The sequence below is a fragment of the Aspergillus costaricaensis genome (genome assembly GCF_003184835.1).
Source record: "Aspergillus costaricaensis CBS 115574 unplaced genomic scaffold BO79scaffold_16, whole genome shotgun sequence".
In the NCBI taxonomy this organism is placed as follows: domain Eukaryota; kingdom Fungi; phylum Ascomycota; class Eurotiomycetes; order Eurotiales; family Aspergillaceae; genus Aspergillus; species Aspergillus costaricensis.
Genome location: NW_020291816.1, coordinates 158,076 through 172,267, shown reverse-complemented (window position 1 = coordinate 172,267; position 14,192 = coordinate 158,076). Strand labels below are relative to the sequence as shown.

Below are 14,192 nucleotides of genomic sequence, written 5' to 3'. Positions count from 1 at the left end.
TGCGAGCAATATGAACGTATGATATCAGGGATGCTGTAAGCCTCGAGCAACAATACCTGCAAACACAGTGCCCTGGGATCTAATTCACACATTAGATACGACCCACTCGCCCCAGAACTCATGCAAAGCCGTTACCGAGCCCGCAAGCTAATGTCGAAATACAATACACCCATTCCTGATGACATATCATTCGAAGATCTTACACAGCAGCGCGAGAATCTGCTAAAGCAGCTACTGGGACAAGTTGGCAAGAGCGCTTTCATTGAGCCACCGCTGATGGTCGATTACGGGTGCAATATCAAAATTGGAGACGGCTTTTATGCTAATTTTAAGTATGCTGTCTCGACCCCCTTACTCTCCTTATTTGCTGACCCTTGAAGCACCACAATCCTCGACTGCTCCCTAATCATCATCGGCGATCGTGTGGCCTTCGGCCCCAATGTGAGCATTCTGGCTGCGACGCATGAGACCAGTGTCGAGTCTCGGAGAAACGGAGTCGAATTTGCGAAAGAGGTGGTTATCGGTGACGACTGCTGGATTGGAGCTGGTGTTTCGATCTTGGCGGGGGTTCATATCGGTAAAGGTTGTACGATTGGGGCTGGGGCTGTCGTCACCAAGAATATTCCTCCTTTTAGTGTTGCTGTGGGATCCCCGGCTCGGGTCGTTAAGCAGGTGGAGCCTGTGAAATAAAAGGATGGAGGGTTGAGTTCCTCGGTAGTATCTAGCCGGATTCGTATAAGGTTACATCTAGGTGATCGGCATATATTTGTTTCCACTCCCTTTTGATTTGGAGAAGTTATCCTTCAGAGGGTGTTACTGATGGTTATGTTGAGCCTGGTGATCAACGAAGTACTTGTTCATTGAGGTGTATAAACTAGTAATATTACAATAGAAGCGATGGCGAGAAAGAAAATCAGAAAGAATATAACAAATGTCGCATACATCGACGAATTGAAAAGAAGAGATAAAAAGTCGTAAACACGGATTGGTAGATGATGAAGATTATCTCAAGGTCACATTCGCGCAAATGCGTCAATGTTATCGTCCCAGGTGACTTGACCTCCTAACACGCGTATTGGCATTGTTCTCAAACCTTAGTATGCCACAAGGGTGGCAAACCAATCCTCAAAAAGCTTGACCTTCTTGCTCCAGGCAATCGGAATCTGACCCCATCCATCGCGGACATGCTGTACCAGCATGGAGGTGTTTACTGCAGGCCACTCGGAAGCACCTTCAGCCTGGGTGTTGGGGTTTCTGGTCTTGATAAAGCTGGCCCAGTAGTGGTTCATATTCTTGGCGATGGCGTAATCATCGGCAGTCCAGGGTTTGTCGGTGGCATAAAGATTGTTCAATACATAGTTGATTTCCGACTCGTGACAAGCGCCAGAGCTCTGGCCAGGGGGAGCGTGGTCCCAGAAGTTGTTCCAAACCGGGCTGCTCTTCTTGGTGTACCACATCTGGGTCCAGAGCCAGGTGCCCACCTTGGAGCGGTCGGTGAACATAGAGTTGTATGCGCCTGAAGCGGTCGTCGAGTCATTGGCCGGATAGAGATCAAAGAACCGCTCAACCCACTCCCCACTGTAGGTTTCGTTGAGATCCTCAAGGTACTCCGCGAGTGAGATGTCGAGGCCGTAGGTAGCGCCATTCTCGTCCTTGTTGTTACCGGTGATGACGGGGACGTCGTGAGCAAGGCCCTTCTTCAGGATGTTGAGGTAGGTATCCGGCATGGCGTAATAATCAAGGACTGCCTCGAACATGATGGTATCTTCGCGAGTGGACCCAGTCGCTCCGTCAATCAATGCCTCCATGCTGAGGTTGCGGGCTTCAGCGATACTGGACACTCCCAGATTTGAGAGGTAGGTATTGCCATCATCCAGCGCATCATCCAGCGTGGTATAAGCTTCGGCAAGGCTAGTGCAAAGGGGGTCATGGGGGTCACGGACACCACTCTCAATGATGGCACCAACAATCAGCCCCTTGGTCAAGTTGCTGTAGAGTATATGCTGGGTGGCCGCAGAGCCTGCCGATTGACCTTGGACGGTAATCTGGTTCGGATCACCACCAAAGGCCTCAATATTGGCATGAATCCATTTCAAAGCAGCGAACTGATCTAGCATTCCCCAATTACCTGAGCTGTTGGACCCAGTCACCTTCTCAAATTCTTCCGAGAGCTCAGAGTGGGCAAGCCATCCAAAAGGCCCAGTCCGGTAGTTGTAATTGACGAAGACAATCCCCTTGTCAGCCATACCACCGCCGTCGAAGAGAGGATCTGCCGCAGTTGACTCGGCGGGATAACTCCACATGACCACCGGCAGCTTGGCGTCGGTAGAGTTGGCCGGACTCCAAATGTTCAAATTGAGGCAATCCTCGTTAATGGTGTAACTGTTGTCTCCGGTCGTAGCGGAGGGGCAGACAGGGCCCCAGTTGCGCGCGTCAAACGTTCCGTTCCATGGACTTGCGGGCTGCGGTGCTTTCCAACGATTAGCACCTCCGGTGGTTGCAGCAAACGGGATGTCCTTCCACACAGTGATGTCTTTCCAGTGCGTCAGGTTGCCGGTATTACTGCTGTTGAAAGCCGGATAACCCTGGACCGAGCCATATTTGGTCTCAATCTTGGTTTCGTAAAGCGCAGCGGAAGAAATGGATGCCAGGCCCAAAAGCGTGGGGAGAGTATTGCGGAGCATTGTGTAGAGACCGCAATGAGGCGGTACTGACAAAGTGAATTGGAAGAAAGTTATGCTGTGTAATTCGAAGAATAAACCGGCCGCCACTTGGCTCTTATAGTCCTTTCGACTGGCCCTCTCGGCCGTCGGCTTGCTCTGAGTTCTGAGCCATTGAAGCTTTCTTCACGGAGCTATCTCCGTGCAGCTCGTGCTGGCGTATACACTCTACCACGGGAATAAGATTGAACCGGACTGTCAGTATCAAGGCTGAGAAGAATATTCAGACCTTGGGTGAGACGGACGATCCCGCCCCGCTGCCCCGTATCTGCTGCAGGTACGGAGATTGACCTTGGACTAGGGCAGAGTACGGAGATGTATGGAAAGGCGGGAGCTTACGCGGCGCTAGTTACTGTGAATAAATGCGTGAAAGGCGTTAGTGTTATCAGTGGGCCTCTGACCCTTCCAGCCCACTAGCTTGGCAAGATATTCTATTTCTTTGCGGTTTCTCAATCACTGCAAAACATTACTTTGCAAGCAAGCGGTGGTGCCTGCTATACATCACTGTAAACGACCAGTAGATGCCACTAACGATCGTTTCGTATCTGCTAAAAGTATGTCATCTGCAGACTTAATTTGGTCATGCAGTCATGAGGTCTACATACAGTGGTAAGGATCGGTTATGAACTCAAATTGGCCCTCCGACCTCCGGGGAGTCGTCACTCAGTGGGTCTGTGGCTCGCGGCCCGGGAAGCTTAATGGCAATAACGAAGTCCCTGGCAATTACAGTTCCGTGAAGCATACCATAGCGTGATTTTTCTTGGTGATGCGAGACGGCTCGACCGTTTAATCTGCGACTGCATGTGTCATCTCCTACGCGTTTGCAACTTACTTGTATTCATGCATACGCGTCCAACTTTCTCAAGTTTCCAACGGTTTCCGAAATTCGCAGCTCAAAAGCGAAAGCCACCCGCTGTATCCGATGAGCCTGTCCAGAACCACATTCATTCTTCTACATTCATTCAAGATCTTTCCGCATTCATTCTATCTTTTTCAATATGAGAAATATTCTCCCCTTAGCTGCGGCAGTAGGGGCTGCTCATGCCGCGAGCCTCTCTGATATTTGTAACGATGCCTACATCAAGGCTGCGTTGCCTGCAGATGGCACCTTCCAGGGCATCTCCATGATTTCCAGCTCCGTCTCGACTACCATCCATTCGAATGTGTCCATCAGCAGCTCCAACTTCTATCCGGCTGCTACCATCAGCTACTGCGATGTCACCTTCAACTACACCCACACCGGTCGAAATGACCGAGTGGCCCTCACTTACTGGCTGCCCGCCCCGGCTGATTTCAAGAATCGGTTCCTTACCACCGGTGGCGAGGCATACGAGATTAACGAGGGTTCCACTACCTCTGGATCCTTGCCCGGTGGTCTCATGTATGGAGCGGTCGCCGGCCTCACCGACGGTGGGTTCAATGGTCAATCCTTTGATGATGTCTTCCTTCTTGCCAATGGCACTGTCGACTGGCAAAACACCTTCATGTTCGGCTACCAAGGTATCCATGAGATGATGGAAATCGGCCGGCAACTCACCCGCAATGTGTATAACACTGGAAATGACAAGGTCTATACCTACTATCAGTCGTGCTCTGAGGGTGGCCGTGAGGGCTGGTCTCAGGCCCAGCAGTATGGCTATGATTACGACGGAATCATTGTCGGTGCGCCGGCTTTCCGCTTCGCCCATCAGCAAATCAACCACCTGGTTCCCAACGCCGTTGAACAGACCATGGATTACTACCCCCCTCCGTGCGAGTTGGAGCTGATTGTAAACGCCACCATCGCTGCTTGCGATCCGCTGGATGGTCGCGCAGACGGAGTTGTCGCCCGCTCCGACCTATGCAAGCTGCATTTCAACTACACCTCCTTGATCGGCGCTCCCTACTACTGCGCGGCCAGCTCCGGTGGCAGCAGTCTTGGTCTCGGATTTAGTAAACGGCAGTCCATGAGCTCGACCCCTGCGCAGAACGGTACCGTCACCAAAGAAGCCGTCGAGTTGGTTCAGACACTGCTCGCCGGTTTGAAGGACACCCAGGGTCGTCAGGCCTACTTGTATTTCCAACCCGGTGCGGACTTTGACGATGCTGAGACCACCTACGACTCAGAAACCGGCACCTGGGGCCTCAGTATTGACGGTAACGGGGGCGAGTTTGTGGCGAAGTTTGTGAACCTGCAGGAAGCGGACACGTTATCAACTCTTGACAATGTTACTTATGACACCATCCGCGACTGGATGCAAATGGGATGGACAATGTACGAGGACACCCTGATGACTCACAACCCCGATCTTAGCGTCCTCCAGCAATCCGGTGGTAAGGTTCTGCACTTCCACGGTGAGCAGGACCCCAGTGTGCCCACTGCCTCGTCTGTCCACTATTACGAGGCTGTGCGCAAGATTATGTTCCCCAACGAATCTCTCAACACAAGTGCTGCCGCCTTGGGCGAGTTCTACCGACTGTACCTGGTCCCCGGTATGGCTCATTGCGGCACAAACAGCGAACAACCGAACGGACCTTTCCCGCAAACCAATATGGCCGTCATGATCGACTGGGTGGAGAACGGTGTGGTTCCTGTGACGCTGAACGCGACCGTTCTCCAGGGAGACAATGAAGGCGAGCACCAGCAGATCTGCGCATGGCCCCTTCGCCCTCTCTGGTCCAACAACGGGACTACCATGGATTGTGTATTCGACCAGGCCTCGTATGATACTTGGATCTACGATTTCGACGCCTACAATCTTCCTTTGTATTAGGAGCGGAACATGAACTAGCCTCGGGAGGCTAGTTAGGAGGCTAGAGGGGTGGGTGTGTCTCAGAAAGGCTTGCGCTGATCGCTGATTGCGATCACATTTCTGCGGGCCCTGGAAGATAGATATAGCGGCATTATTAGTACGCTTTCTACTTCTTTGTATACCCTACAACGGGTGTATGTAATTTATTCAAATTGAAATGAAATTAAACTTTGTACATAAAATCTTGTTATTAATTCAAGTACTAGGTTAGGACGTAGCCCATGATAACACCGTATAAGACCAAGTAGTTATAATATCAGCTCCCATGGAAGTAACGGTTTCAGCAGTGTCACGCGTCGCAGAAACCTAATTAGTAGCAGTGTTTCACTCAACCTAACCAATCTGTCTTTGCAGCTCCAGCCTGACATTATTACACCACTTTCTGCAGCCGCTGCATGCGCATGCCTGTTACCACAGAGCACGTCAGGGTCCAGCACGGGCGGCAAAAGTAATTGCCGGGATATACAGCGTTGTCCTGATTTGGATACTTCAATTGCCAACGCGGCTATTACAAGCCGGATCTGGTTAGGCTGAACCTTAATTTCCATGCAAAAACTCAATCATCAGATAACGGAGTTCCCGCCCGAGTCGCCCGCCATGTAATGAAATCTAAAAAGAAAGAAGCTTTTCTCACATTAAGATATCTCCGCGATAGTCGCGGTAATCATCCCATAATCTACCTGGGATTTATACCAGATATTATCATATTCGTCACGAATCCATAGATTTACTTTCGTTATTATTTCTACCTATACAATAGGCTGAACATGTATACTCCATTTGTATTATGTTCAACGCGGACTAGAAATTTCAGAAAAATACCGATAATACCATTTATCTTCTATTTAATTTGTAGGCCTTATATAAGGCTGTGCCAGTCTCTGGTAGTCAAAATAATCTGAATAGAATATCTTTGAAATGATACTATATGAACGACCGACTCGAGTGGCGTTACCTGAAAAAGTAGAATAACGTTAAAGGTCATGTGGCCTGTTCCGCGAAGTCGTAAGCCAATCCCGCAGGTCAAAAATCCAAACTCTGATGACGTTGAAGTGTATGATATGATGGCTCCCCGCTACCTTTACTTGCCCGAACAACCCTTGCTGATATCATGACGCGAGATACGCTTCTTATGAAAACTACCGATCGTTGTATAAAACCTCCCGTGAGATCTCGATCGGGATGTCTGACATGCCGGCGGCGGAAAAAGAGATGCGATGAGCGTCGCCCTTCCTGCACTGGCTGTCAGCGTAACCGCCTTGAATGCCAGTGGGAATCTGCTGACTCGATTGTATGGCCCAAACGCCGGAAGACAAGGGCGGGATTGGCCGAGAAATTACTCCCTGACCAGGCACAAGGGATGGTGAACGTGTTCTCAGTCCTAACGCCCGACATAGTCTCCCGCTTGCTCCGTCACTTCCTCAACGCTAGCCCAAGATGGTTATCAACTAGAACTGGATCTCGACGGACTGATTACTTGAAGTGGCTCTCTCCTGCTTTATCAAAGAGTCATGTTGTGCGCAGTTGCGTCCTTGCAATAGCTGCGGCGGATTTGCTCAAATACTACCGTCACCACCCACAATTACAGTATGCCGCCGCTGAATACTACGGCGAAGCTGTGTCTAGCCTCAGAGGAGCGATTGAGAGCGAAATGGCCCTCGCTTCGCCATCTGACGGTTGTCTTTCTGGTACAAATCATCCCCAGGCATCCATTACATATCTCGCTAATATGAACCTAGACTACACTCCGCTGTCCGTCCTGTTGCTATGTCTACATGAGGTATGCGAATTGCAATGCAGCACGTTATTTCTGAGCAAGTATACTGACAGACTTAGACTCAAAATTTTACGAACCGCGAGAGAATCCTTCCGCATCTCAATGCAGCGGCTTTTCTGCTGCAAAATCGCATTCACTGCGGCAGCATGAACACTGAGTTAAGAGGATATCTATTTGAGATGTTTTGCTACTTTTTTGCCTTAGCTCGTTTCTCTTTGGGCTCCAAACTATTGATCGCACAAGCGGATCCTATCTTCGTCTCCCCGTCAATCATCCGCCTAATTCAGCACGGCCATATCATGGGAACCTCACAGTCTTTGTTCATCGCCATTTACCGCATATCCCGTCTGTCTCATAACTTGCAGTCTAGCAAATCTGCCGACGTGCTTTCCGCACGACAGGAACTTTTGCTGTTGGACCAAGAATTAATGGCCTATCAAAGCGAGCTCACCCATGATAATACTATGGACCAGGAGCATCTCAATGATGTCATCACATCGAAACTGTACAGTTTAGCATGCCGCATCCACATCAGGGCACTATTGCCACCACATGGATCTGACGACAACGACACAGTTCACTCTCTGGTGGATGAGTTCATAAACAACTTACAGCATCTGCCTCCGCACTCGCCTTCGCACAACATACTGTGCTGGCCACTGGTTGTTGCCGGCCTGTCCGCAAGAAGTTCTGCACATCAGCGTATCATCGTTGCAAAGCTGAACAATATACACGAAGAGTGGAAGTCAGCTGTCTTCTCAAAAAGTGCTGATTTCCTGCGAGAACAGTGGCGAAGGGATAGGGAGATGAGACGCAGACTGCCCATTACCATTGGCTACGAGGATTCATCCATGTTATGTGGGTTGATATGGTACCAATGTCCTGTCATTCTGGCGTAACTCGTCTGGTCAAGTGGTTTATCTTATGACTCTACTTAGCTTCATTTCACGCGTAAATACCTTTGCGAAAGACATGTATTGTGGACATATTGGGACACCACCCTGAGCTTGCAATGTATATAGTTGTGTACTGTTTCGAAGGATTAATGCACCAATGTATATAGTTTCAACATTCAGTATGCTCGCAGTCAGATTTTACATACAACGTTGAGAAAGTCCAAGATAGCTACTATATGAGAAAATAGATAATAGCAAACACCATCCAAGGAAAACGAAAACAACAACAGCCTCAACATTAGTGTAATCACTGCAGTAGTATTAAGTGTTCCTGAGCAGTCTCATGGCCGCATCATTATGTTTGTATTCGTGTGGTTGCCAGGCTGCAGGAATCATCACGCCGGTATCACGTCTTTCCGAATTGGAGATTATAGCACAGATTCTGCAGGTTCAGACCGGCTGAACTGACCAAGTAACTCATCACCAATAGCATGCATTTGTCGAGGTCTCGAGTAAACGACTTCACAATGATTAATCTCTCTCTGGCGGTCAATCCGGCATGAATGACAGCATGATCGATACCGGCCTCTGTCAGAACGGCGGAAACGTAAACCTCCTCACCGGAAAAATAAGTCCAGACGAGTGATTTCTCCTGCTTCAGAAACACCTGGTCTCTGATAATCGGCAAAATTGCTGGCATCTTGGGGGCGCCCCGCATCAGCCATTCAAGGCCGCCTGTGTCGAGTTCTATCGCATCCCCATCGCCATCGTTGAGTGAGACCTTGGTATGATGGTGCTCTCTGATTCGTGTGTAGAAGCCTTTTACGGAATTTTGGCTATGATTAACGTCATCGATATTTGACACATGAGTGGATGAGTAATATACCAGATGAGAAGCACTCAATCATCGAGTTGGACCTGTAGTATAGCGGTAGTCCAGAAGGCCGACAGCGGCACACATGTTTATTTTGTAAAGACGTTCCGCAACAGCCCAATCCGTTGTGCCTTTCCGTTCATGCAATATCTGAGATTCGGATGCAGGGTTGTATATCCAATACCCTGATCTGTTGAGTCATCACGTCATCTGGTTGAGAACGCTTAGCCAATGAGTTTCACATCCCGACGTTGTCTGGCTCTTCACATGACGATGGCATATCGCAGTGATGTATGTAGCTGTCAGCTTGAGTTGTACCCCTTGCATGCTGAGCACAAATGCCTCCTCTTTAAGCAAAAGTATGAATCCGATCTCTTGCCGCTTTTCATCGAAGGGTGCGGATCCAGAAGTGGGCCGCCTGGCGGAGTCCGTATAGGGCCATCTTCATTAGGTAGATTAGCGCGGGTGGTCCTTCTTGATACCCAGTAGGCTACTTTATGTAGGCGCGTTTGCCTTCTATATCTAGCTCTCAGATAGATAGAAACGATATCGTATTATTCCCAGCGGTGATTCTTTGTCGCTACGTTCGTCATGAACATCTTGGGTGCGATTTCGCCGGCCACGGGAGTGAAAGATTCGTCGTAACCAATGCCTAGCACCTGGCGGTGCCCACAAACAACCCATGGTTTGTGCACTTCTCACGCTGTTCAAAGTGAGCCCAGTGCTTGATCGCTTGGTGGATTTATATTTCGCCTGTTGAAATGAACAATAGCCCATACACCGCGACGCATAGCCTTTGTCTCTCAACTATCAGCCAAGGAAGTGTGACCATCTGTGAGTGCCTCGCATATCATCGGACTTCACACACTTTGTAGCCAAGCATACCTCATGGTAAATAACACACTGTGCTTGTCATTTAGAGCAATGGTTTTACCGCAGGTAAAACCAATGGAATTGTTCCGTATATAGAAGAGACGGTACACACTTCTTATTAACTCCAAGGAATGCCACCATCGTTGGACAGTGGGATGTGGGACGTTGGTCTCAGGGTGGTGAGCATTTCCTGGCTGTTTGAATGTATATTGTAGCCAACTTTTCTCAATGATAATGTAGTCTGGGGGCATCAATCATAAGGATATAATACTGCCCTGAGTTCAGAGTCGGCATGTGGGAAGGTTCTCATCTAAAAATTAAGGCTTGCCCCTTGGGTATGCTTTCTCTTTATCCTCATCGCTGGAAGCTGATAGTTCGAGTACCATTTTCTTCGTAGTCATAGGGTTTGGCGTATCAGCCAGGAAGGTTGGTAAAATCTTTCGCAGTTTCTGACATTCCTACAGAAGTTTTGCCTGTTAGCGTGATATAGACATAGGAATGGCGAGTGCATACTGATTAAGGGTCGAAGTTGATACACCATGATGAAGCTTCAGGAATGTATCTCAAGGCTCGATCTAGGAAGTCAGAGTATAACCATCTTTCAATATTTGCATGTTGGATGGTATGGCTTCAGATGAATTTTAAAGACAAAACAGTGGGACGGAAGCTTCCTTTTATATAGGGGTTGCAAAGACAATGGGCCAGATGAATACCCCGCCGTCTGCCTACAGTGACGCTTCATATGTTAATGTCATATTCATGCTTTTTTTTTCACTCGGGCTTTCAAAATACGAAAGTACAGTACTATATTCAATACTTACATCAGTCAATCACTTCGTTGCACATTAAACGAGCGAGTTTCCAAATCGTGAGTGATGCTCTAGTTCAGTGGGCAGCCAGTACTAGTAGACAACGGATTTATATATAGTGAAAGAAATACCAAGTACTTCCCGGTCATTCGACTGACAATTTTACCACCGATCAAGTAACTGATATGCAGGCAAGACTCCTTCCCAGACAGAGGTGTGTGATACTTAGATAGTTACGTGGTTGTTTCTAGGATGTTTCCGAGGCTGAGTAGACAGGATCCGTGGGCATCTTAGGAAGACCGGAATTTTCCGCAAGGCAGTACATTCACATCAGTGTACAATTATCAACTTGTTATGTAATCCAATGAATAGAGATTAGAAAGTTGATCACAGTAAGGAATTGCAATGCTGCTAGGAGCCTAGCTAGTAATACGTAATCGGGGCCTTTGGTAATTGGGCTTCATCGAGCTGGTGACCATGATAATAAGCATTGGGAGTTGATTACCAAGAAAGGTAAGAATAATACGAGCGAGTCATATAGCGTAGTCTAAAGCAACTTATCATCAAGTTGGGCTTGTGGTTTAGGGGTATGACGCTCCATTCGCATTGGAGAGGTCCCGGGTTCGATTCCCGGCGAGTCCATTTTTTGTTTTTCGGTCTCTCTGCTACTACGCCACGGGACGGATAGTCTAGGTACAGTTACCCGTAATTGGGATACTAGTATCTGACCTACTGAGCTACACACTACGCCGGACTCTTATAATGCAGTTTGAATAGTCATCGGCATTCTGTTATGATGATTCCTGATGAGACCAATGTGGTTGTCCTCAAAATACCCTTCCATTCCATCACCCGATCTACACTTGTTAAACAATGTCCAACATGATATTGGTCGGTGCAGTTCGAAGCCACGAACGAATCGTTAAGGTATGATCCTTTTCCTTTTCTTCAAAATTTAAGTCTCATAGTGGCTTACATGTCTCAGTATTGTTTGGTTCTAGTGAGGAACCAATCATGGCTCATGAGTAGATGTAACTTCTGTTTTAAACAGACAGCTATCAAATCAGACATATCTTGGTGTACACTAATATAGTACTGACTCTAATAGACACTGTAGGATAGCTCTAAAGGAGAATTCTAGTAGCATTTGGAGAGGCCATGGAGAACTGCAAAGAGGATTGATGAAGATGGAGAGAAGGAAGAAGGTGGGAGAAGACGAGGTTTATATAGGCAAGAGTAAATGGCGCGAATATAGCAGAAAGCATTCCTCTTTCTGGCAAATTGTGAAGCCTCGTGGAATTCGTATGGGAATGTTCTATAAGAAGTTTAATACGGCCCCAAGGGTGAATCCCGCATCATGAGTGCTTCAACGAAGTCAGTAGAGAAATTAACTCTCATTTCTTGATTAGCATTGTAAAATTGCCTGCATCGGATATTTCATCAAATATATGGAGTAGTGAAGAGCCGATCTATCTATTAGAGGGTTGGTGGATCACTTTGCCTTCTACCTGAAGCAGAAGAACATATTCTTTTGGTCGACGTGATAGTATCATTTCATTGGCAAACTAATGGCTAGTCTGCACCTTATGTCAGGAAGTCACCATATGGTGGTAAACCCTGGTATATTGTCCCTTCCTCAAGGACACAACATCGCTGGAGCGAAACAATTCATGACCATGATATGGCGGTGGATCGGCATCCCAATAAGATAAACATGGTTTATCTAGCGGATCGCATAGCGGCCTCTCCTCAATATACTTGTCATAAGACCCCGCGATCTCAACAGGCAGCGTAGCTTCCAACGATTGACGACGTCCACTCGAGTCGGGCGTAGAATACGACATACGCATGTCGACAAGATAGACTCGTGAGAGAAGACACGTAGAAAATGGTATGAGATGTTCGTTCCGAGGCATGCGCAAAGGAAAATATAAGGATGTTGTGTAGTATACTATCTCATCGCTCCCAGGCTCGGTGACACAGTCCTCAGGGGCTGGCTCATGCCTGATCCATTGCGTAGATGAGATGTCCTCTGATCGCATCGCGATATTATCGACATGTGCTTGTCGGTATTGCGCCTCATAGTGCTTGAGCCGTTTGGTACTCGACCTTGTCACTAAGAATGTTGACGCCTTGAGCGTACAATATAGGTGTCGTAATTGAGGAGGCTTCGCTTCTCTCGCTGCTTCGAAGCGAAGCGGTATGTTGACATATGCGTCGAAGGGGCCATCCGAGGAACCCCAGCGCCCCTGCGTCAGCTGTGCGGAGGAGCCTTCCACAGATAACTTCCCTAGAGAAAGACATGCTTTGTTCTGCGCTTGCTGCTTCGGATTGAGTTGCAATGATACGAATGTCTGCAGGCTTCGCGGGAGGTGGTTCGGCTGATGCGGAGGGACAAATCGTATATCTTTTGTAGAAGTAGTTATTCTCTCGCTCTTGCCATCGTTTGCCCTATTGTAGGAAACCTCAGCACGAATAGAGTACGCAATCCGAAACAGTTCCTGAGACAGGTTGGCGAATCGAAGTGTTGGCGGAAGCTTAGCATGCCGATGATCGGCACAACCATTGCTCTTTTCGTGTATGCAAGACCCGAGAGGCAGTTCCTCGGGTATAACGAAACAGAATGGATAAGTGGAAGTTCTTCCGGGGACATGAGTGGGCGAGATAGGAGTTTCAATGGGTTGTTGGAGCTTCAGGAATGTGTGGCAGGCTGCAGGTTCACGGAGTTCGGTAATTGGCCGCGGTAAAGACACCCGCGAGGAGCCTAATGTTTGTTAGATGTCATTAGGCCAAAGGTTGAAGGATTGGATCAGTTGCATACCTTCAAAAGTGATCTGAATATTGTTAACATTCGTGTCATAGGGGGCAGTCACCGTCACTGTGCCTTCGACCCGGTCCCATGTTGTGTAACTTGGTCTAGGATCTTTTACGGTGATTTTGAGTATGGGAGCATAAGATCTCGCTGAAAGCCACTTCATGATTGCATGCAATGGCAAGCACCAAGAATATGCAAAATTGTCAATTGAATTTTCTCAGATCTTAGTTTCCCCGGACTGCTTGCACTTATACTATTTAACGATGACTCTCCATGATTCGGGACCTCATGCCGGGCTCGCTGGGTCCCGGACTCGGAGTCTTTCCCGGGCAGGTGTGTTCGGTTGCCAATCCCGAAGATGGGAGCTTCTTTTGCCCCGTGCTGCTGCAGGTCTCTAGTCATTGAAGAGAAGTGATTCCACTTCAAATTTAGCCAAGACACCACCGAGTATCTATGCAAAGATTTCAGGGATCTTTGCCGGTGATCACCCGTGGCTACTCATACTACGAGCGATGCAGATGTTGACTAGGGTCGGTCAATTGGGAACACCGGGAACGGCCTACTCGGGTACCGGTACCCGGGCCAGGATTGGATCCTCAATACTACATTCCAAGCACCGGGTAGACAGGTCCACCA

At 48.2% G+C, this 14,192-nt stretch overlaps 5 protein-coding genes and 1 non-coding gene across 6 annotated transcripts; 3 read left to right on the top strand and 3 right to left on the bottom strand.

Moving 5' to 3' along the window:
• Window positions 1-1,094: 1,094 nt before the first annotated feature.
• On the bottom strand, window positions 1,095-2,684 carry BO79DRAFT_148101 (carboxylesterase/lipase family protein; the record flags this gene model as incomplete). The annotated part of the gene is made up of 1 exon (XM_025678532.1): window positions 1,095-2,684. The coding sequence occupies one exon, from the start codon at window positions 2,682-2,684 to the stop codon at window positions 1,095-1,097; it is 1,590 nt and encodes a 529-aa protein (XP_025539355.1).
• A 1,034-nt stretch (window positions 2,685-3,718) lies between these two features.
• On the top strand, window positions 3,719-5,473 carry BO79DRAFT_148442 (tannase and feruloyl esterase; the record flags this gene model as incomplete). Its single annotated transcript, XM_025678543.1, has 1 exon — window positions 3,719-5,473. The coding sequence occupies one exon, from the start codon at window positions 3,719-3,721 to the stop codon at window positions 5,471-5,473; it is 1,755 nt and encodes a 584-aa protein (XP_025539354.1).
• A 1,399-nt stretch (window positions 5,474-6,872) lies between these two features.
• On the top strand, window positions 6,873-8,099 carry BO79DRAFT_228564 (uncharacterized protein; the record flags this gene model as incomplete). Its single annotated transcript, XM_025683973.1, has 4 exons — window positions 6,873-7,200; window positions 7,252-7,292; window positions 7,349-8,041; window positions 8,073-8,099. 4 exons carry the CDS (start codon window positions 6,873-6,875, stop codon window positions 8,097-8,099), a joined length of 1,089 nt encoding a protein of 362 aa, XP_025539353.1.
• A 492-nt stretch (window positions 8,100-8,591) lies between these two features.
• On the bottom strand, window positions 8,592-9,146 carry BO79DRAFT_217837 (uncharacterized protein; the record flags this gene model as incomplete). Its single annotated transcript, XM_025683387.1, has 2 exons — window positions 8,592-9,004; window positions 9,104-9,146. The coding sequence occupies 2 exons, from the start codon at window positions 9,144-9,146 to the stop codon at window positions 8,592-8,594; spliced, it is 456 nt and encodes a 151-aa protein (XP_025539352.1).
• A 2,165-nt stretch (window positions 9,147-11,311) lies between these two features.
• On the top strand, window positions 11,312-11,383 carry BO79DRAFT_t141. Its single transcript has one exon. It is a non-coding gene; the product is annotated as a tRNA-Ala (tRNA).
• A 947-nt stretch (window positions 11,384-12,330) lies between these two features.
• Window positions 12,331-13,719, bottom strand: BO79DRAFT_265751 (uncharacterized protein; the record flags this gene model as incomplete). Its single annotated transcript, XM_025686904.1, has 2 exons — window positions 12,331-13,505; window positions 13,563-13,719. The coding sequence occupies 2 exons, from the start codon at window positions 13,717-13,719 to the stop codon at window positions 12,331-12,333; spliced, it is 1,332 nt and encodes a 443-aa protein (XP_025539351.1).
• Between the last annotated feature and the right edge of the window lie 473 nt (window positions 13,720-14,192).